This window comes from Clarias gariepinus, chromosome 10, assembly GCF_024256425.1.
Source record: "Clarias gariepinus isolate MV-2021 ecotype Netherlands chromosome 10, CGAR_prim_01v2, whole genome shotgun sequence".
Classification (NCBI taxonomy): Eukaryota; Metazoa; Chordata; class Actinopteri; order Siluriformes; family Clariidae; genus Clarias; species Clarias gariepinus.
The window spans coordinates 5,648,712-5,672,064 of NC_071109.1; the positions used below are offsets into that span (position 1 = coordinate 5,648,712).

The following is a 23,353-nucleotide window of genomic DNA, read 5'->3' on the forward strand; positions in this document are numbered from 1 at the left end:
CACTTTAGTTTTAAATGAGAAGTTCAGAATTCTGAGATTAAAGTCAGAATGTTGAAAAAAAAAATTGGCTTTTTAAATGACTTTAATTAATTTCTTTCCTTAAAATTCTGACTTTGGTTTATTAGAAGTTTAGTTTAGAATTCTGAGATTAAAGTTAGAATTCTAAGAGAATAAAATAAATTTTTTATTGCTGGCCCAAATCCTCCTCCATATAAACTAAACAGCTTTTTCCAAATACATCATAAGTCTCTGGTACAATGACAAGGAAATGCAATACAAGGAAATGGTAAGTAATAGCTGGTCAGTTTTAACAAGCATCTTGGAACCTGGAGAACCTGTCCCAGTTCTTCTTTAGACTTTGGCAGCCTTCATTATGTTTAAGGTAGTGTATTACATAATATGTTGCTTTTCCTACAGAAGTGCAAATATTATTCAATAACCTTTCATTTTATTAGGTGTTTTTATACTCCCTCTGTAATGCTTATGTCATAAAATTAACAACTAAAATATTTTTTTTTATTAAAACAAGTAGTGCTAAGAACTTCTGCTCTGTACTGTAGCTTTCTTTCTCATAATCCAACATTCATGACTATATATATATATATATATTTTTATGCTCATTATAGATAAAAATCTAAATTGCACACTTAATGAACTTTTATATATATCTATAATAAGCGACTAACCACTAAATACCACCAACCAACAATGTTTTATTTATTCAAGAATTACACTTTCTAATTTTTGCCTTTTTCGTTTCATTAAATTTCTGAAATAGTCTTGTTATTGAACCTGCAATTTCACCCTGCACCACAGAGTCAGAGCTGCTGCTGTGTACTAAATAACACATCTTGGGGTGTGCATTCATAGGAAAATAATCCACTTACTGTAATTACAGACCATGCATAGGCTTGCTAGTGTGAGAAAAAAGTATAGCATTATTCTCTGTATAAACATTCTAGCTTAAACGTAACCAGCTTAGGTTTGAAGGTGCGGATATATAAAAATGTTCAGAAGTGTACTTTTCCAGGTACAGGGCTTGGTATCGCCATGGTAACGGAGGGGAACGGGAGGTGGCAGGCAGCACACATGGTGTGCAGGAACATAAATCAGACAGCAAGAGACGACGGGGTTTAATACAAGGCGATCTGTACGATGGGTAAAAATACCAACGTGTGACACGCCTTCATCTGAACCGAACGTTAATGTCACGCACACGGATTGCAAAGGGTTCATCGGTTTTATTGATTAAGAAAGAAAATAAACAGTTCTGTGGTCAGTTTAAATACTAGTTTATTCAGTAACAAGATCAGTAATGAGGAAGTACAGCACGACTTGATATTAACTTAAAGGATTTTATATCTAAACACATACGACTGATATAAAATATCACTGATCTGGGTGTAGAGCTGAGGTAAGGTAGGCGTAGGTGGATAACGATTACCTTCAAGGCCATATTAGCTCTTGACCAGCGCTTAATTTAAACTCGTAACATTTCATTCACATGTTTGCTAGGCTCCACTGCTCTTTTCTACACTGTCTTTCTTCTACACTCGACACCATCACTGTTAGAACTACAACAAACAAGAACTACAACTCCCAACACCAAAGCTCTAGTTCACCCGAGTACTAACACACCTGAGACTAATTACAGCAACTTATTTGTAAATAAAACATCTCATTTGCACTTGCGTTCTCCGTGTCTGAGATATAACAGTTGCCTTATGCCTCTTATCTCTGATCTGTGTGTGGAGTTTGGTGTTTTTTTTTTTTTTTACAAAGACATGCAGTGTAGCATAGCCTTTCCTAAATGCTTGTTGCGTGTGGGTGTGTGCGCTTGTGCCTCAGGATGGGTTGGCACTCCATCTAGGGTGTATCCTGTGCTGTACTCCAAGGTTTTGTGATCCTACATGGGATAAAATTTATGGAAAATTAATGAATGAACAGCTGTTTTGCTTATATAACTGCACAAATTTTTCAAGCAAAGAGGCGCTTTTATACCAAAAAATTCGACTGTGTTTATTTTATTTGTTTAATGCTCTTCATAAGAGTTTCTTTTATATAGAAATGTTTTCAAAGGTATTTTTGTTTATGGCTTTTTTTTTAAATGTGCCTAAGACTTAAACAGTACTTGTAAGTAAAACAGTTGTTAGGTTTTACTGAGGGAACTGGGGATTGAGAGTTCTTCTGCTAACTTTGTCACACTTGTGATGACATAATGGTCAACATTGTAGCCTTGCACCTCTAGGGTTAAGTGCTCGATTCCCGGTCTGTATACATGTAGTTTGCATGTTCTCCCTGTGCTTGGTGGGTTTCCTCCCACAGTCCAAGACATGCAGACTAGGCTAACTGTTGTTCCCAAAATTGCCCATAGTGGGGGAATGTGTGTGTGGTGTGTGTGTGCATGTGTAGCTTGCGATGGATTGGCAAAACGTCTAGTTTTGGCTCCAAACTTTCCTGGCTTAGGCCCCAGTTTTTCTGCATTCCTGCACATAATAACTGGTATAGAAAGTGAGTGAATCAATATTGATTTGTCGTGTAATATGTTGCTTTCTGTTTAAAAATATTGAATGGTTTTGTACTTATTTATACATTCTTGATAAACATATATAACAAAATATTAAAAAATGGATGCTAGCCACATGTTTGAGTTTTTACAATATCAAATAACAGGAAAAAATTTGATCACTTGCAGGTCAGGTCAGACATATATTCTTACTGTAAGCCTTTTTTTTTTTTTTTTTTTTTAACATTTTTTTATTTCAAGGACACAAACGCACAAAAGACGACATAATGGTGGCATGATTGTGCAGCGGGCATCGCTGCTGTCTCACATTTCCAGGGTCACAGATTTGATCCTGAGCTCAGGTTGCTGTCTGTGTGGTGTTTCATATATTCTCCTGTGTCTATGTGGGATTCCTCTGGGGTCTCCGGTTTCCTACAACCTCAAGAGAACTTGTCAGGAGGTGGATTGGCGACTGGAAATTGCACCTTAAGTGTGTGATTGTAGATAAGTGTGTGTGTGTGTGTGTGTGTGTGTGTGTGTGTGTATAGTGCCCTGAAATGGCTCATGGCTTCCCATTGACGGTTGTATTCTCCCTAAAGACCAGTAATGAATAAAGAATGATTAGGGATTTTATATTTTTACTATCTTTTTTCCAGTTAAATTTATATGTAACTAGCATAAGCATGTCGTTGACGGGAAAAAAGATTTAAGAAAATAGGTAAAAGGTTAAAGCTAAAAATAAGCCAATCATCTTTAATGTAATCAGTGATATTATTATTTCTGAAGCCCACGAACATGTCTGTCTGCCTTTTTTAGTTGTAACTTTTTATAAGGTTGAGTATCCTACGCCTTGTTTATGATAAGTACTGTACTTCTTTCGTTGTCAGACAAATACACTCCCTGTGCGGTAAACGAAGAGTGAACTACACTGGAAAAGTAGATTTTTTCAGCGGTAAAAAAAAAATTATATATATATAAATCAGTTTAGCTTTACTACTTGATATCTATTGGTGCAGGTGTTTGTTTACAGTACATTGAGCAAGTATCTTTAGTAGCTTATTTTAAAGTAGATTAACAAATCCGACACATAACTGATCATAACATCGCTTTTACTCAACATTTTGATTTCACTTATGGTGCAGGTTAAACTACAAGCAGAGATCTAAGGACTGCAGAAGTCTCATCAAATTCTGTTCCGCGGTTGGTTTAAGACACGCCCACAGTCTGACGCATGCGCAGTGCACTGTCCGAACACATAACCGCTCATGATGGGAAGTTTGAATCATTTTAGTGACTCGGTTCATTAAATCTCGTTCATCAAAATGAACGAATGTTTTTTTGAGTCATGTAGTTCACATGTAGGAAATAACCCTAAAATGTGCCCTAAAATGTTGAATTTTTAATAAAAAGACCCCCAATACGTCTACATTCACAAATTTTGGCTATAGTTCCAGTAATTGAAATATTACAATGCAGGTAAGGACATTTTATAATAAACAGAATGAGCCGCTCAGCCGCTTTTGAATCTATTGCGCCGCATAGCGTCCATGGGAGTCACGTGACAAAAGAACGAACGACTCGGAGTAGAAGAGTCACTGAGAAAGAGTCGCTTAATTCTGTTTCCTGTACATAACCTACGGGGGTTTTGCGATGATTTGCGCATGCGCGCCCAGTAGAAAATAAACGAATCACTCTCCAAGGCTACTCGTTCTTCTAAGTCACGTTAAAGATTCGCTCAAAATTAATGAAACGTTCATGAACAACCCATCACTACTCATAACTTCAGGCAAAAACAGAAGGACTGTCATTAAATTATTTCCAGACATTTTTGTATGATGCTATAACAAAATCTGGCTGGACAGACAGACAGACAGAATTTTTTCTGAGACTGGTTTACCGCGGTGACTGGTTTCGGGTCCTTTAATGTATGAAACGTGAAGATATAATTAAAAGTGCGAGTTCTGACCCAATGTACAGACAAAACCTGGCTTTTATTTATAAAGATGTCAATATGTTGTAATATTTTGTACAGTATCTTGACGCTTCAATAATATCTAATAACACACACACAATCAAAACACAACAGATCACATCTTCTGTAAGTTCACCACAGGGGGCGCTGTTGGCTTGGGTGAAGTTCTATGAGCATGAAAGCAAGAAAGTTTGTGCAGGTCCTGCAGGTTTCTCTTCAGTCCACACACACACACACACACACACAGGATTAAAACATTTCCCTAAAGAGAATAAGTATTCTTCTGCATCAGAGGAATGAGGGTGCCATTAGATTTTCCAGATGGATTAGATGAATAGGATGAATGGGTTGGGTTGGGACAGGAGACAGAGAGGGAGACTCTCTCCCTCTCACACACACACACACACACACAGTTTGAAATAAGGAGAGAGAATGATCCAGACACTGGGAGAGAGTAAGGGAGAAAGTGAAAGAGAGAGAGAGGGAGAGGGGAGAGTGATAGAGGCAGAGTGAGTGAGTGAGAGAGAGAGAGAGAGAGAGTGTGAGATAGAGTCTCTCCTCGTCTCCGGTGCTGTGCGCAGTAAGTTACACTCTCTCTCTCTCTCTCCCTCTGTCTCTCTCTCTCTTTCTCTCTCTCTCTCTCTCCGCTGTAACTTTCCTCCTCCGGATCCTGAACTCCGTCTCTCTCCCACCTGCGCAGTTCGGAGCTGCCATGAATCCCGCCGCCGCGTTTCCGATCCTGATCTCCGCGCTGCTGCTGCCCGCCCACGGCCTCTACATCGCCAGTAGCCTAGGTACGCTCTTTATCCATCTACTTTTACGTCCACCTGGATGATCATGATGATGATGATGATGATAATGATGGTGATGGTGATGTTGGTCATGGTGATGGTGATGGTGGGGATGATCCCTCCTTTGCTCTAGAATGCATGAATTGCTTTACTTCTCTCCATGTGAACTTGCTCAGACATCCCTGCTCAAGGACTTTTTCCCTTTTCTTTCCCCCCGGTCCTGCATGCTGTGTCATCAGTCTTGCCCGCTCTCTCTCTCTCTCCCTCTCTCTCTTCTTGCTCTCTCTTTCTCCATCTCTCCGGGGCTCGGAGGGTTTTTGCGCGCATTGCGCTTTAATGCGCTTTAATGCGCCCGGCTCTCCACATGGCACTGCGCACTGAGCGCAAAACCCGAGCAGCTATGGAAGACCTGATTTCGATTTCTGTCATAGCTTTCCAAGTGTGTGTGTGTGTTTGGTGTTGTTGTTTTATTTATTTTTTTCCTCTGGTCTGGAGAGATGCCGTGCGCACTCGACTCAGAAAATGATCTAGTGAGATATACTGAAAAAAAAAAAGATATATAAGTGTGTATATCTGCATGTATATATATACTGCACTTTTGTGCACATAGGTGTGGCTCGTCACCTCAGAGCGTCACACAGTGTTAGAGTGTCAGATCGGAGAAAGTGAGACGAGCAGGGAGAGCGGGCGCGCTGCAGTCGCGGGTGTAGCCGTGCGCGTGGAGCAGGTGGCCCCGCGGTGGAAAACCCGGGACACGTGGCAATGTTTGGAAACCGAGCACATGAGAAGTGCTTTGATCTGAGACTGGTTTTAGGATGAGCCAGGCAAACATTTTTCCGCATGAGCAAAACTCTTTATTATTATTATTATTATTATTATTATTATTATTTATTTATTATTTACATTACTTTATGTTTTCCTGCAAATATCAATTCATAGATCAGATCAGTTGCATGGCAGCATGGTGGCGTAGTGGTTGGCGCTGTCCGCCTTGCACCTCCAAGGTCCGGGTTTGATTCCCGCCCCGAGGTCTGTGTGTGTAGAGTTTGCATTTCCACAGGTTTCCGCCCACAGCCCAAATACATGCAGATTAAGCTAACTAGTGTTACTAAATTGCCCAGTGTGTGTGTGTGTGTATTGTAATGGATTGCTGCGCCGTCCAGAATGTACCTCGTCTTGTGCCCCAAGTCTCCTGAGATAGGCTCCAGCCCCCCCTGCGACTCTGTATACACGATAAAGCAGTATAGACGATGAGTGAGTGAGAATAGATCAGTTGCATGGCACGGTGTCGTAGTGGTTAGTCCTGTCTGCCTTGCATCTCCAAGGTCCGGGTTCGATTCCCGCCTTGAGGTTTGTGTGTGTAGAGTTTACACTCCCACAGGTTACCAAAGACATGCAGATTAGGCTAACTGGCGTTTCCAAATCGCCCGTAGTGTGTGACTGAGAGTGTCGATCAGCTGAGTCTCCAGGGTCCAGGTTCGATTCCTATCTTGGGTCTGTGTGCATGCAGCATATTCTCTCCATGCTTGTTGGGTTTCCTCTGGGTACTCCAACTTCCTCCCACAGCCCGAAGACATGTAGATTTGGCTAACTGGCATTCCCATAGTGTGTATGTGTGTACCAGGGTGTACCCCACCTCGTGCCCTAAGTCTCCTGGGATAGGCTTCTGGTCCCCCATGACCCTGTTTACAGGATGAAGCGTTATAGATGATGAGTGAGAAAGTGAATGGATCAGTTGCATAAATTACCGCATCAACCCTAATGCTTGCACACTGCACCCTGCAACACACACATCATGCGTTAATAATACTCCTGTAATCATGATTATTGACTTCTGTGCTGAAATTAAGAAAGCAAAAGTTCCAGAAGTATATGTATGTGTGTGTGTGTGTGTGTGTGTGTGGGTTGGCAGATTCCCTGCAGCACGTGCTGGGGGACTATGGACTGGTGAGGCCCGTGCTGAGCGACGCGCACGGCCGCTTCCTGTCGCACGCGGTGTCAGCGGGTGCAGCACGCGGGCAGTTCCGTAGGCGCTGGCGAAGAGAGGCGGAAACAGCCGACGAACCGCGAGGAGACGGAGAGAGGCTCTACTATAACGTCACCGTCTTCGGCCGGGAGTTCCACCTGCGCCTGCACCCCAACACGCGTCTGGTGGCTCCCGGAGCCAAGATGGAGTGGCAGACGCCGGGCGGCACGCGCACCGAGCTGATAAACACCGAATGCATGTACGTGGGCGATATCACGGATGTGCAAGGAGCCTCGGTGGCCATCAGCAACTGTGACGGCCTGGTGAGTGCAGCTGTGTCCAGTGTGATGATCTGATGATCTAATGTGAACTGTTTACACATTGCATCAGCGCTTGTCACGAATCACATAAGTTTTTGTTTTTTAGCACAATTGCTACAGCACTTTTTGGAAAATCTGTTCTTCCAAACTTCACATAAACATTTAAACCCAAACCCATAAATTCTAATTTTAACCAGAACATCACTGCATCTCAACACTAATGACTGATCCATTACTATTCCAGTGGGCACACCGGCCAGCCCTCAGGTCTTCTGTAGAAAGACATAAAACCTCAAGATTTCTTACAGAGTTTTTAGATCATATTCATGACAACTTTAGTATCAGGGCTTTACTTTTAGAACTTATTCCTAAAGACATCTGGAGTGTAATATTTTTTCATGGCTTCAATAAGTCCCCACTAGTTCTGAAGGCGTCCTGCGGTGCTCCCTGAACCCACTGGGAAATGCCACCAACTGGAAATTCCCTTTGTGCAAAGGATCATTTTCTTCTACTACTTTTATACCTCAACAATTCGCCAACTTGCATGTCATGCTTCACGTCTGTAAGATAGATTCCTTTCTGTTATCAATTATACATACATCGCTTACTCTGTTTATTTAAGTTCTTGTCTGGAAATATTGCAAAAATCAAAGTTTGTTATGTTCATGAAAAACGATTCAGTCCTCAAGTTTTTCCCATGGAAGAAGGTGGAACTATCAAAGTGTTGTTCTGGAAGAATGATCAACACCTTCTAACCAATCAGAATGAGAAATTTACGAGTGTTGTGGTATCACTAATAAAAATTCTGTGCATTTACATTACATAGGCATTGGATAGATCCTTACACTGGTTACTACTGTTGGTTAGTCAATATAAGGGTGGGGGGGAGGGGGGGTATGCCCAGGGTGTAGCTGGTCACGGTGAACCCTGCCTAGTGCCCTTAGTCTCCTGGCATAGGCTCCAGGCCCATGTGACCCTATACACATGATATGTGTTGTAGAAGATAAATAAAATAAATTAATTCATATTTTGGCTGACTTACATGCCAAAGTCGGACAGAAGTGTCTCTCAAATTATCCTGTTATCACTAAAAAAGGTTTTTGGTTTTTGCAGCAGCTCTTCTTACCATGATTGCAAGCTTTTAATTCTTTATTTTTGCATTTACTATAGAATTATAAATGTCTCAGGAGAGCTTTACTTACATGATACTAGTCAGATAATTAAGTCCATGCATAGCCTTATTCCCGACCAGCTGACATTCAAGCCATGAACTAAATCGCCGATCATAGTCCAATCAGACAGCTTTGTTCTCACACCAAAAGCAAATAAAAGAGATGCATAAAGTTCCAAGAAGATGGCAACTTAAAATTAAACGGAAAAAAAAAAAAAAATGCCAGCATATCCATGACTGACAAGTGTATGCAGTAGAGATGAACGATTTTCACAAGTCTAAGGTCCCATTTACACTTTACTTCCAGTTTTTCCCAATTGGATCCACACATTTCTCAAAATAAAACACATATTTTGAAAAAAAAAAAAAAAAACCCAGAATCTCATACACCTTATTCCCAAACCTGTAACCCGAGAAGGAAGACTTATTTCTCTCTACAAACCTGAAAGCCAAATAATCCAGTCAGCACACACGTCCCACTGAGAAAGACCCAGTGTTGTAAAACACAAAGCGCTTATAAAAGAAAGAAAAAGAGAGAGGTTTTTTCCACCATGGGTTCTTTGCATGGTTAGCCTTCTAAAGCGGTTTTAATTGGGACCTTTTATGAAAGGAAAACCATGTGGTGTAAGGGTTTACAATAAAATCTTTAATGATGAACAAACACAGTAACCCTTTAGCGTGAATTCAGGAAACGCTCAGAAAGCAGCTTATCGATTTATTTGACAATTTTTAATCCAAAAAATTTCAACAAAATAAAATCAAACTGAAATAGTAATTTTGGCCCAAAACACAGTGTTGCTGCTGATGATATTTTATATTACAGTATACATATAACACAAAAACTGTGTGTGCCAAAGAAGCTACTTTTGAAGTTCATGCCACATGGAAGTGACCAATCTTGTGTTCCTAAAAAGTTTTTTTTTCAGAGTTATTTTGTCTCGCTTTAAACAATAATCATTTAAAATGCTAATTATTCTTATTTCTCTATGAGTATTGATACTGAAATTGATGTTACCTTCTAGAAACACATGACCTGTAAAAATTGTTACTTAAATTTGCGTGAAAGCTTAAAAAGCAAAAAATCTGTAGTGTCAAATCATGTTGCAATACTTTAGCAATTTTGCATTTTAGAATAATACACTTTTTCAGGTTTATGCCACTTCATGTGAAATATAAACTGCCCAAGTTTCATTTACAATTAGGATCATTGAAAATTTGAATTCCAAAAAGTTACGGACACTACAGACATAAACTGGCATCGAATTGTCTTTAGCAAATGTGTCGTTCTTTTTATCTGACAAAGAATATAATTGTGTATGCATGTTTACAAAAAATGAAGCATGGATCAGGAGATAAGGAGCATAAAGTATTATAAAAAATGGTGTTATATGATCCTATCTGAAAATGCACTTTTTCCCCTAGGTCAGACATTTTTAGCAATAAAATGTTTTGGCTGTTTTAAACTCAGTTTGAAGCACATAAAATAAAGATTAACTTTAAACTCTCATTGTGAGAATTAGGCTGTGTCCGGCCAAGCGAGGTTCCCAGCATTCAATAATTTACTTTGGCAATGTCTGTTAAAGGAAGGATCAGTAAAAAGATGACAATAGACTTGAAGTATCTCTCTTTGGTTGTTATACACGCCCACACTCCTTCTAGGGTCAAGATTTCTTTCCTTTTATCCTTATGTGAAATTTACCAGTGTTGAGATATTACAAGTAGAGCAACATATAATCGTTGATATGGTGGAGTTTTCTGTAAAAAGAATGTTTATTTGACATTGTTGGAAGGAGTCTCCAGTGTCACTCAAGGGAAAAAGTTTTCCGTCATAAGAAACATCTTGTTTTTTTCTTTGTAGATTCTTGCTAACATAACAGGTTGTATTATTTTTTGTTCTCATACTTTCGAGACAGAGGTTGTTAAAGGGTCAACTATTCATACTGTAGTTGTTAAAGTTACAGGAAGCGACTTGTTTATCATGGATGCGCTACAAGAAAGAATAAGTAGGACACGTTGATCTTTGGCGTCGTGGTTAACACTGCGGCCTCACACCTCCGGGGTCGAGTCCCGCCCTTGCGTCTGTGTGTGCTTAGTGGGTTTCCTCTGGGTACTCAGAGTGGTGTTGCCAGATTGCCCATAATGTGTGATCGAGTGTGGTTTGGCAACCCCGTCCAGGGTCTACCCCGTCTAGTGCCCAGAGTTCCCTGGGATAGGGTCCAGGCCTTCTGTGACCCTGTACAGGATAAGCTGTTAAGAGAATGAACAAGTGAGTGAATGTTGTTCTATAAAAGTATAATAGATATTTTTTTTACTTGTACAAATTATTGAAAAGAACATAAGTATAATAATTAAGTTTAAGATCCCGGAGGGCGGAGCTTTGTAAACATGGTTGGGAACTATTTCATGTCAAACTCACCTTACTATTCGAGACCTCATCTTAAAAACAAGAATCTTAAGCTAAAAAAGTGCCAAATTGCTGATTCAGGGCATCCAGTTATAGAGAAAAAATAACTCTCTTACCGACTTTTTTATTTTATTTTATGATATGATTTTATGATCAATAGCGGCCCTAACGTTGACCTATAACCTTTACGGATTTCCTAGACTAAAAGCTTTAGGATTTGAAACAATTTAGCTTTTACAAAACCTGTGTGATTTCACTGTGATGCAAAATTTGCTATGAGAAAATCACGTTACACATGGTGAGACTACTGTTCAGAATCGCACTCATACTCACGTCATGGTTACAGCTCTAACATCTCAACAAGAAGCTCTCATCCCATGCCAAGTATTTTTCCCGTGTAACTTTACACACTTGAGATATTAACTGATAGGTCTGCTGAAAACCGCGTTGACCCAACTATCAAAACTGTGGTGGTGTGTTTTCGCTCATTAGGGTGCAGAGTTTTGATTGGTGCTTCAAACATGAATAAAACATGACAGGCGCTTTCATGACGAGAGCCGAGAACATGAATAGTTGGGTAAACATAGCACTGGCTTTAAATTTGAAAAAAAAACAACGACCTTCTGATATAATATTATCACAATACCTCTGCACCAATTCGATTCGTATTGCGATTCTGTAAGTATCTCGATTTTATAAACGCCCCCATTTGATATAAATTATTTTTTCGATTTTGTTACATTTTTTTACAAATGTATCAAATTGTTTGCTTCTACCACACAGGATGCTTTTCTGTGTGAATAGTCTAGAGTGCACCCCCTGCAGGGTCATAGAGGAACTGCAACATTTAATCACTTAAAATGCAAACATATCTAAATAAAAAAGTTATTTTGAAAAATCTGTTTAAAAAAATTATTGATTGAAAAATCAATCGCCACAAAACAGGAATTGTGATATGCAACTGAATCATTATTCCATTGTGAAAATTGTGATAGTGGGTTTTAACCAATTCCATAAAACATTAGACATTAAGTTGGAAAAATCTCCAGTCCATCCAAATGGTTGTCCTTAAGTAGTATTCTGACGATACCAAGTATTAATAGTTTTTGCAACTATTAATTTTTCCTCAGCTACAATCGTGAAGAAATTCCGTACTTTTTACTTGAATGTATTTTTATTGAAGCAGCCAATACTCTGTACCACATGGACACGCCCATTTATGTGCCAGGTGTTTAAAATCCGACGCTGTGATATCTACTGTACACAGCGCCTGAACTACTGGCCTTATTTATATCAAATGTTAAGATTAGATGGAGGGTTTTTAGTGTTCCTAATGGCAACAAACCTCTCCTGGATATTTAGAGTGAAAGAGAAAGAGTGAGAAAGATTTTTGTCATGCCCTTAAAACCACACTGATGTAATACATTCTCTCTACTTCTGACTGAAGAACTTTTTATAGACAAGTGCTGTTGTACTTTTCCTCAAGTTTAAATTCAATGGGTCCCCTTCTGCCTTTAAAGGGATAGTTCAGTTTTTTCAAGTTTGTCTGAAATCAAAATTGAGGTGGATGTAAGTACTTTACAATAGGTCTTGGTCATTATAAATTGTCCCGCTCTGCACAAGCCAAAATCCACAACCCTCGTTCCATGGAAAACCACATTCTAAAGTGATGCAGCTGAGACTCATGTGAACCTTCTGCAGTTCCACTGAGCTAAACCGAGTTGGTATCTCTCAAAGTTATGATGTGTTTAGTACAGTGGCTACAGTAGTTCTGGTTATTTATACAGCTAGTTCTGGTAAGCAGAACTTTGAAAGTTGCTCAGTGGGACTGTAGAAGCTTCATATGAGTCTCAACTGAACTTCAGAACGGGGGTTGTGGAACTTGACCCCATTCACGTTTCAAGTGGCACATTTCCTGGTTGGTGTGCAGAACAGGGACATTTAGAACAACCAAATCCTATCTTGTAAAGTACTTGTATCCATTCATCCATCTAGGAACCTCTGTAGTCCAGCTAGGGACCGTGGAAGCCAGTGGTGATTATCATTCTATTTATTCCCATTTTATGACCTCTGGGTAACATTAACATGCTCATTCACACTCCAGGCAATTTAGGAACACCAGTTAGCCTAATCTGCATGTCTTTGGACTGTGGGAGGAAACCGGAGTACCCAGAGAAAACCCACCAAGCATGGGGAAGAACATGCAATTTCCAGACACACGCAGGGAATAATGTACTTACAGTATATGATGCGCCTCAATTTTGATTTAAAACACACTTTAAATCACTCAAACTATTCATTTAATGGGGAAACATTTCACCCCAGGGATCTCTACTTTCACTCAAGTACAAGATTTGTGTATCTTAACTACAGTTCACCGATTGAACAGTAGACTTTAGGACCCTGAAGCTGTGAGGCATCAATGCTACCTGACTTTATGAAATCTCCTAGAATATTTCATTGTTCCTGAATCTTTACCGTGGTCCACCAGTTGATGTTGCCTTCTCCATGGTGAATGTCAAACTGTCTGTCGTTGCTGTAATCCTTTGTGTAAATTGTGATCACTCTACTGCACTCTTTATAACACCTGCAAATAACTCCAGGAAAGCATGCTCGGCGTGTTGTGTGATGTGTGTATTCCTGCTACCCTTTACCTTGAAAGCCTCAGGGTCAGACTGCTCTCCTGCCGAGAGCCATTGTGCATACAGAGCAGCTCTGAAGCTTCGTTACCCTCCTGGCCTTCTTCGCATCCTTCTACTCAGGCCCGGATATTTCAGTTGAACTATTTTTATTTTCTGGCCAAAATACGGGCGAAGGAAACCACACTTATGAAATGAAACGTATAATTACTGTATGTGGCTGGACTCTTTGGTGTGGGACGGGTTATTTTCGAGAGCGTAGCAATGCTGAGCTTTTGAGAAAGCCGTTTATTGAGGACAACAGCTGGCTGTAACATCTGTTGATGGAGAAAGCTATTGTTTTCTACAAAGCATAAGTAAATACACCGCCTGGGCAAAAAAAAAAAAAACCTAAAAAAGTCACCACCTGGATTTAACAAGGCAAATAGATAAGAGCCTTCCATCGGATAATTACTGCAGTGATTAATATGGTTCAGCTGGCAAGTTAAAGTTATTTAACTCTAACTAATGCAGTGAGGAACTTCTCGCTTCTCGGAATATCTTGTGGTCTTGACAAAGATCTTACTGTTTCAAAATATATATGATGTTATATATTTCTTTGCATCAAGCAAAGAAAACAACTAAGGAGATACTACTGAAACTATTAAAAATGGGTTAAGAACGCCTTATTCGGACCTGGAAGCATAGGAAGGACTAAACAGGTGTTTAGCTTTAAGAAAAACACCTATCAGTGGGACTTATTGGAAAAAAAAATTAAATGTGCTAGGTAGCATAAAGAATGGACTGTAAGCCATTGGAAAAAGTTCATATTATCTGATGAGTCCAAATTTAACCTGTTTCAGAATGATGGGCGCATCAGGGTAAAAAGAGAGTTGAATGAAGCGATGCCACCCAGCATGCCTAGTGCCTACCATACGAGCCTGTGGAGGCAGCGTTATGATCAGGGGTTTCTTTTGTTGGTCAGGTCTAGATTCAGAAACGTGCTTTTTTCTATCGTTGGATTTTCTTTGTTAATGGCGTGGGTACATTTCAAGATGAAGATGCCAGGATTCTTCAGGCTCAAATTGTCCAAGCATGGTTCAGGGAGCATGAGACATCATTTTCACACCCTGATTGGCTACCACCGAGTCCAGATCTTAACAGCATTGAGAATCTTTGGGATTTGCTGGAAAAGACTTTACATAGCGGTCCTCGACAATCATCAATACAAGATCTTGGAGAGAAATTAACGTGACTCTGGACAGAAATAAATGTTGTGACTTTGCATAAGATAATGAAAATGATGCCCCAGTCGTAATCAAGGCAAAAGGCGGTTCAATTAAATATAAGAGTGTGTGATTTTTTTATTTGATTGACGTTAGAGAGGCCAGATTAAGATGTTTAAGTTTGGACCTGCTAAGAGAAGTGATGAGGGATACATCTGGATGAGAAGGTTAGAGATGGAGCTGCCAGGCAGGAGGAGAAGAGGAACGCCCAAGAGGAGGTTTATGGATGTGGTGAGAGAGGACATGCAGGCGGTTGGAGTGATATAAGAAGATGTGGTAGACAGAGTTAGAAGGAGACAAATGGTCCGCTGTGGCGACCCCTAACTTGAGCAACTGAAAGAAGAACGAGAAGTGTATAATATGTTTGGACAGTAAGATTTCTTTGTCACAGCAGCAAAGAAAAAAATTGTGGATGGAAGAAAATAGAAGAAAAAGAAAAACATTACAGTGGTTTGTCTGTTATTTATCAATTATTATTAATTATTAATTAAGAGGATAATCACATGGGAAGTATAACATCACGATTTGTGAAGATCACTATATAATACATAACAATACTGAGCATGAAAATAAGTGTTTAATTGCTTTCCGTGCTCCAGTTTGAGCTTATCAGATAGCAGACAGATGGCAAATCAGTCAGAAAATAATTAACGTCAGGAGCGTAAGTTCCTCAGAAGCTATTTGTTGCTATGCAATTTCAATTTCTGCGTATAATTTTTTATTAACGGGAAATAAAAAACCTCTGAGATTCCTTTCACGACAGAAACCGGAGGTAAACAGATTGCAGGTACTGGAGTCAGGATCTCTTCCGAATATCCCAGGGTTTTGTTCAGTCATGACAGGGGTGAATTGCTCGGGCCAAAGAGGTGCCGTTTAGATTAGAGACTGGCTTCTGTAGTGCACGCTCTTAGAGCTGGAGTGCATACTAAACGTCCTCACCTTCTATGAGGTTTACAATCACGCTGATGCTTAGATTTACAGTATTGTATGTCTATCCTGCGTCCATGTAGGTTCCGTTCGCCCCTGTGCCCTGGACTCACATCCCACCCAAGGTGCGTTCCTGTTTCACATCTACGGTAGCGTCCCTCGAACAGACGCTAATCCAATCAGATAACTAACTAACTCATTCGAAACCTAACACACAGTGCTGACGTCTAGACTCTAAACTTTGGCGTCATGATGCTACACATAGAAACAGCATGTGTTCCAGTAGCGCGCACCTTTACCGTTCTCAAGACTTAAAAATTCAAGTGAAACGTGCACTCTTTGTTCTCATCTTGTGATGCACCATGCACGTGAGTCCTTAATTTCAGCAGCAATGACTGTGTGTGAGATTTTAGGTTTAAAAAGCTGGAACGTTTGCATGTTCTGTTCCACTTATACTGTTTGTCTTTGGTTTAAAAGCTTTTTTTATTAGCTGCTTTTTATTGAGCACATGTTCCTATTTGAATCACTTTAGACTCATCAGGGTATCAAAGTGGAAATAAGCTCGTTTTTGTGTTTTGTAGCGTGTTGAAGGGAAATTTTTGGGTCATGGTTGGTGATATCTGTCATGATTGAGAACCTGAAATCAGTTGGATTTTTATCCTGGCTTAGAGCTTGGTGTTTAACTGAGAAAGACTTGATGATTTCAGCCTTTGGTGTGATATGTATAAAATATATATAATTCTGCGAAATACCAGCATTTAATCTTTCTTTATTGCATGCACTTTGCATAATCATTTGCACTCATTGTATAAAACCCATTCTCTGTATGCATGCAACTTACTTTGCACTGCAACAAATGCACTTCTGGTTAGATGCTAACTGTATTTTGCCCTGTACCATAACATGTGCAGTGACAATAAAGTCTAATCTAATCTGATTCAATCTAATCTAATCTAATCGAATTTAATCTAATCTAATTTGATCCAATCTAATCTAAGATAGTCTAATCCAATCTAATCTGATCCATTCTAATCTAATTCAATTCAATTCAATTTAATCTATTCTAATCTTATCTAATCTAATCTAATCTAATCCAATCCAATCTAATCTGATCCAATCTAATCTAATCCAATCCAATCCAGTCTAATCTAATCTAATCTAATCTAATCTAATCTAATCTAAGTTTGGTTCTTAACCAGTTTCTTCTAGATTCTCTGGGTTAGGACTCCACCTTCCAAAAACATTGCATTAGCTACAGTGAGCAGTCCTAGCATTATGGATGTGACATTCGGATTCACAGTGATAAACAAAAAGCCTTTTAGAGAGCGAATGAAAAGAGAGAGAACAGAGAATGGACCAGCTTTGTATCAGGGGAGTAATACTTACTGTATAATGTATTAAAGATCAAATCCTCAAAATGCATAAAATTATACATCTTGGTATAATTGGTCTTGGTCTGCTGACCGTTAATAAGACTCGTTGGGAATGGTCCAATCACAACCCAAATATTTAAAAACAATATTGATTCGCTACGAACAAAAGTGGGAGGGTTCAGTGCTGTGCCCCAATTAGAGCTCAGCCTCAAGTTACATGCTTTTCAAAAATTTACGTCCCTACATAGACACTTGTTTGTTCGACGCCCCACGTACACCAACACAAATGAACGTAATACATTTAAAATTGTAAATTTTTATACAGTTTATAAAAAATGTTAAAATTATATTAAGAAATATAGCGAATATTATGACTAAATGACTTTATTTCATTATTACAATAAATAATTACTATGTTAAATAATGACATGTTAAAGTAGCATTCTTCTCTGCCGCCACTGCTTAAAAAAGAAATTTCTTGCGCAAGTTGTCCACCCCTTGTGGCGACCCCTTAATGAGAGCAGCAGAAAGAAAGTGTATTATTTTTATTGTATGAACATGGTTTGGTACGAACCCTATAAATTAGTCCTACTTTTTCTTTCCATGGTAAGGATGACCTTTGCATGGAAATTTCCCCCAGTACATTTTCCTATCAAACTGTTACATGTGACCCCCATGTCCACTGAGCCTTGCTTCCAATCAAGCGTCCTGATTTACCTCCTCAGGTGACCCTTGAATACCATAAAAATGTTCCAACCTCTGTTTATCTAAAAATGTCACACTCTGCGGTGCTGTATAACAGCGTACGGATCTGTGTGGAGTATTAAACTGAAATACGGAAGATTCTGCAGGGCAAGAAGCTTCAGCGCATAGATCCCCAGGGCGACTTGGCTGGTAATATTGCCAGAATAATGAAGATATTAGAGTCACAGAGACAGCGCTCGGTGTATCTGTCAGCAAGAGAGTTGCAAAAGACAGAACCAAGGTGGTGACAGCGAGCAGGACGGAGTGAGAGACTTGTTTATAATGGATGTCTGCTGCCCGTTTCTGTGTGTGTGTTTCATTCGGCCGTTCCCCGAGGGGTGCTGCTCTTTTAGGAGTAGCCGAAGGCCTGATCCTTTCACATGCAGCCTTATGAAATTATATCCTTGCCTTTACTCCTTCCTCAGGACGGCTCACGTTCTCGTGTCATCAGTGGAACCTTTTTGTCGACAGCAGCACTACTGCTCAGATTCAGCCTCTAACAGGCTAATGGTAATCTCCGTGGAGCCGTACGGTTGTCCTGAAGGTGTTACGCGATTGAGCACTCGCTTTAGAGCGCTGTGCCGGTTTGAAAATGTGAAGAGGTTAAACAGTCAGATGAGACGCAATTGTTTTGGGTTATTTGCTCATCAGTAAGCAAGGCACCTTATGTTATTGGGGACAGCAGGGGGATTGTGGGAGCAATGAAACGCCTGTCAGGATGCATTCAGAGTGGCGTGTGTGGCTTCATCGCTTTTACAAGCATGAGAGCTCCTGGGAACTCCCTAGACGCCGTCAGTCACTATGAAGAGGGTTGAGAGATGATAGATCGTCAACTGGAAAGTCATGTTATTGTCCACAACAGAGCTCTTTCTTCTAGCCTGGGAAGATTAGTTCTGATAAACGTAGGTCACGTATCGATTAAACCGCCCTCAGATATCATACATTAGCCGTAATGAGTATGTACGAGAGCGCTGTTGTGGTGGGTTTTACTGTTGTGGCTGCGAGAGGTATATTTTCACTCGAACTGCAGGTGTTTATAGTGAGAGACGTGGTCCTCCGTGCGTCTAACCGCTCGCTGTAGTGAGTCAGACTGAGCCTGGCTCAAGTATCATTACCTTTGAGTGTGGTTATTATATCAATTTTGTACTGAGCGGTTGTTACCCGACCTCCTTCGGTGCTATTTGCGCGAACCAGTCAGCATCGGGGCATGAATGAGCGAACGATCTCGCTATCATTACAGACTCCACCCGTCAGCGAGGCCCTCAAACCCACTATTACTCAATCAAGGGTCTGTTATCAACCAGTCAGTGACGCAGCCGATGCCACGCTCCAGACCTGTAATTACCCACTCTTACTTACAGCAATTCAGCAGCCATTACCCGGGGTGCTCCGTGATCATGACACAGTAGGCTGAGCCAGCAAGAATTTTACTAGGAGGGGAAAAAAAAAAGACTGAGGTCAGAAAAAAATGCTTATGCAATAGGATTAAATAGGAATGTGGTTAGGAATTGATCTCATTATGTAAGATAATACACAATCGCAAATAGCGTTCTTGGAAATCACGCTCTTAGTAAAATTATTTGAACTGCAGTATAGTACCCAGAATTCACCTTCCATTTCAGAATCATCATGAGGATGCTTCAAACATATCACACTTTTAGTACATCAATTATTACTGTTGATGTATGCTGAGCGTTCAAGACAAACTGGGACTGAAGGCATAAGACTGATTAGACTTCAAGCGCAGTATGGTGATGGTGATATCTTAGCCGCGGTAAAACATCTGACGGCACAAATGTTTTAAAGAAGACCGTACAGTACATCCATGAATGACGATCCTGGCTGATGTTCCCATGAACAATCGATGAGTGCATAGTCCGATCCTTGAAAATCGATGGTTCCCCCCCCCCCCCCAAACCCCCCCCCCCCCAAAATGCCCCGCTCCCAGCCATTTCCACAACTTTGCCTCATTAAAGGAGTTCCTGGGAGGCCTGTGCTCTGTTATTCTGCGCGATCAAAAGTCCTGCTATGACTTGAACGTCCCCGTAGCATTCCCTCGGTTAATACGTGACATCCGCTCTCCAAGCAAGTGTAAGAAAAACAGTTGGCTGTCAATCCAGCTTGGCTTTTTGAGATCCTGGGGATCCACAGGGACACATTACTGGATTATTCACGCTCCCCAAACTGCCTTTGTTTTATTTCTCATAGGAAATAAGTTGATGCTGGAATTTGTTGTAAGAAATAAGATAAAAAAAATGCTTCAGAATTCTCTCTTGCTCATGCCTTCCTAAATCCCAGATGCTGCTGCAGAACCGGATGATGCAGTCACAAAGATATCAGAGATTATACACCCCCCCCCCACCCCCCCGCTCGCCGCTGTACATGTTCTTATGTTTTATGGTTTGATATTTGTTATTTATAATTCCTATTTGAATAAAACGCATTGATAAGCAATAAGGATTCTGAGCCGATTGGATTGTGTTGCTCTGAGACTGTGATACTCATCAAGTGTGCTGGTTTATCTTGTCAGAGTTGAGAATCTCACTGCATAGCACCCTGGTGAGGTGTGATATGATGCCTCCTAGACGTTTCTGTTAAACTCTCGCTCACTATCTTTTCAACTTAATTTGTCTTTGTCGGCTTTGTGTATTACTCAGCCTATTCATTATACACTGTCATCTTAGAATCAAGTCATCTCATTGTTACGTTGCTTTAAAGGTCCCGTATTTGACTAATTCTTTAACCAGAGCTTCCACAAATTGTGTCTGTATAAGAGCTACTTCTGAGCCATGCCCCCTAGAGGACAAGAGGAGCTGAGCAACCAGCCAGGGGAGGGGTATATTCCTATATGAGGTCACATTAGGGGAGAAATCTAATTGGCTAATTTAAACCCTTACTGATAAAAAATGTGAAATTCTTTTTATAAGTAGTGGTTCAAACAAGCATCTAGGATTTCTCCCCTAATGTGACCTCATATAAGAATAAACCCCTCCCCAAGCTGGCTGCTGATAGAAAAATGGGCAAGGACCAATTTTTTTTTTTTGTTTGTACACTCACCCTGGAGAAAAAGTGAATTTCGCCTTAGATTTTTATCCTGCATATTTTTGCAGTCGATACTGGCACATTACGAAAAAAAGATGACCATTTTATTAAGATAGAATTTTGGACATATTTTACGCATAACGATGGAAATCAAAACAGGGTGCAAACTTCTTGGAGGAAAGAAAGTGTTTTTACAATACAAGCAGTTGGGGAAAAAAATCTTTTAACAGTGTCCAAGACTCTCGTGTCATCTTAAACTCAGTACACGGAGTTCATTACTCGCAGCACATGGCAGCAATCAACATAAACAGAGTTAAATTAACTGTTCCATCATGCCCCTGAATGCTCACTACTAAGCAGTAGAGCTGTGCGATTAAATCTACTATGCAGTTTTATCAGGGTTTGGTTGGTTGATTTTGATTTAATTAATCGATGAGGGAGTTTTCGATTCACGCTTTTCAAATTATTTACGTAAAAATGTTCAGATTTCTTGAAAATCTACCAGAATGCGGAATGCAGAAAATATAAATATTTGGAAATTACTTTTGTTTTGTAAGATTATATCTGCTTCTTCTTTTGAATTTTTGGCACGTCGGTGCAGTACTGCCACCTACTGGAGTGGAGTGTCAATCAGAAAACTCCATTCATTCATCTTCTATACTGCTTATCCTGTACAGGGTCGCATGGGGCCTGAAGCGTATCCCAGGAAACATCGGGAACAAAGAGGGGTACACCTTGGACAGGGTGCCACTCCATCCCAGGGCACACATGCACACACCACATATGCATTTACACACTACCAGCAATTTGGGAACACCAGTTAGCCTAATCTGCATGTCATAGGACTGTGAAAGTAAACAGGATCACTTGGAGAAAACCCACCAAGCACAGGGAAAACGTGCAAACTCCATGCACACAGACCTAAGGCGGGAATCGAACCCTTGACTCCACTATGCTTAAACTATGCCTAAAATATAATTGAATTAACAGTCTACACATGATTTAAAACTCTACTACGTAGCATCATCATGCTCAGGTATTCTACATTTTTTCAGCTTTTCTTTAAACCTTTTCATCTCCTGTTTTTTGACCTTTTTTTTTTTTTTTTACCTTTGTAGCATGCACCATGGGTTAAAGCTTGCCCAGGAAATGGGTCATAAGTGATGCTTTCTTAGGTCGTTCAGTCAAAGCAGGCAGGAACCTTATACAGAAGTAATTCAGTAATACAGTAAGAATTCTAACCCTATAAGAATATTTCATTCTTTTAGCGTCCCTTTGTGAATTATGTATATATACCACTGAGAATCCACTACAACTACACCAAAAACCGCATTGATCATCAGCTATACATCAGCAAACTGGTGACACGATCATGGGCACCAACGGCTCACCCATGCCCTCAGGGGGCAGAGTCCTGTCTGATACCACAGGAAAGCCAGTGCAGCTCAAATGGCCAAAAAATTCAATGTCGGCCATGATAGAAAGGCATCAGAGCACCCTGTGCACCACAGCCTACTACACATGATGCCCAGCAGACAAAGAGTGCAAGCATTAGACACACCCTCGAAACTTCCCAAATCCCAATCTGATCGAGTACCATTGGGATGCACCGGACAAACAATTCTGATCCATGGAGGCGCCACGCTGCAACCCACAGCTCCCAAAGGATCCCCTGTCAACGTCCTGGTGCCGGACATCAGTGCAAACCCCCGGAGGCCCATGTGTGCCACACCCTGAGGGGCCATAGCTACCCTGATGGCACAAGGGGAACCCATGGGTAGTTTTAAAGTTCATGATATTAATGTTTGGTGTACATGTTTTAATGGGACATCAGAAGAATGAAAGAGATGCCATAAGGGTGCAGTACTGTATGTCACAGGTTAAAGCATGCGTCATGACCTCATACCATGGGTCATGACCGAGACATTATGAGGTCATTCTCTTAAACCAGACTAAGTGCTGTCTAAGTGGAAAATCAGACATTTGCCCCAGCTGAGGTTTATAATTGTTACAGCGCAGGCAGGAGAAATTAAATTTAACAGAGTGTGGAGGTGTTAGACCCTCATGTCTTGTGTGTAACTCATGCTCAGGGAGGCTTGTAATCCAACAGATGTATTGCTATCACGGAGCTACAAGGCACAGACAGAAAGTCTGCCAAGGATATCAAATAGCAACAGAAATCAAGGAGGAGGAAAATACATGTAAAATATGGCTGTGATTAAAGCGAGAGGGT

General features: G+C 40.4%; 1 protein-coding gene across 3 annotated transcripts in view; it reads left to right on the plus strand.

The window, feature by feature from the left end:
* The first annotated feature begins 4,956 nt into the window (after positions 1-4,956).
* LOC128531732 (A disintegrin and metalloproteinase with thrombospondin motifs 2-like) overlaps positions 4,957-23,353 on the plus strand; it is a 141,421-nt gene continuing 123,024 nt past the window's right edge. Inside the window, exons 1-3 of one of the 3 annotated variants that reach the window (XM_053505843.1) lie at positions 4,957-5,058; positions 5,179-5,272; positions 7,182-7,558. In XM_053505843.1, the coding sequence (XP_053361818.1) occupies positions 5,191-5,272; positions 7,182-7,558 (459 nt within the window). In that variant the 5' untranslated portion in view covers positions 4,957-5,058; positions 5,179-5,190. Of the gene's footprint in view, positions 5,059-5,082; positions 5,273-7,181; positions 7,559-23,353 lie in introns of those variants that run through there. The other 2 variants (XM_053505842.1, XM_053505844.1) reach the window with 2 other exon arrangements.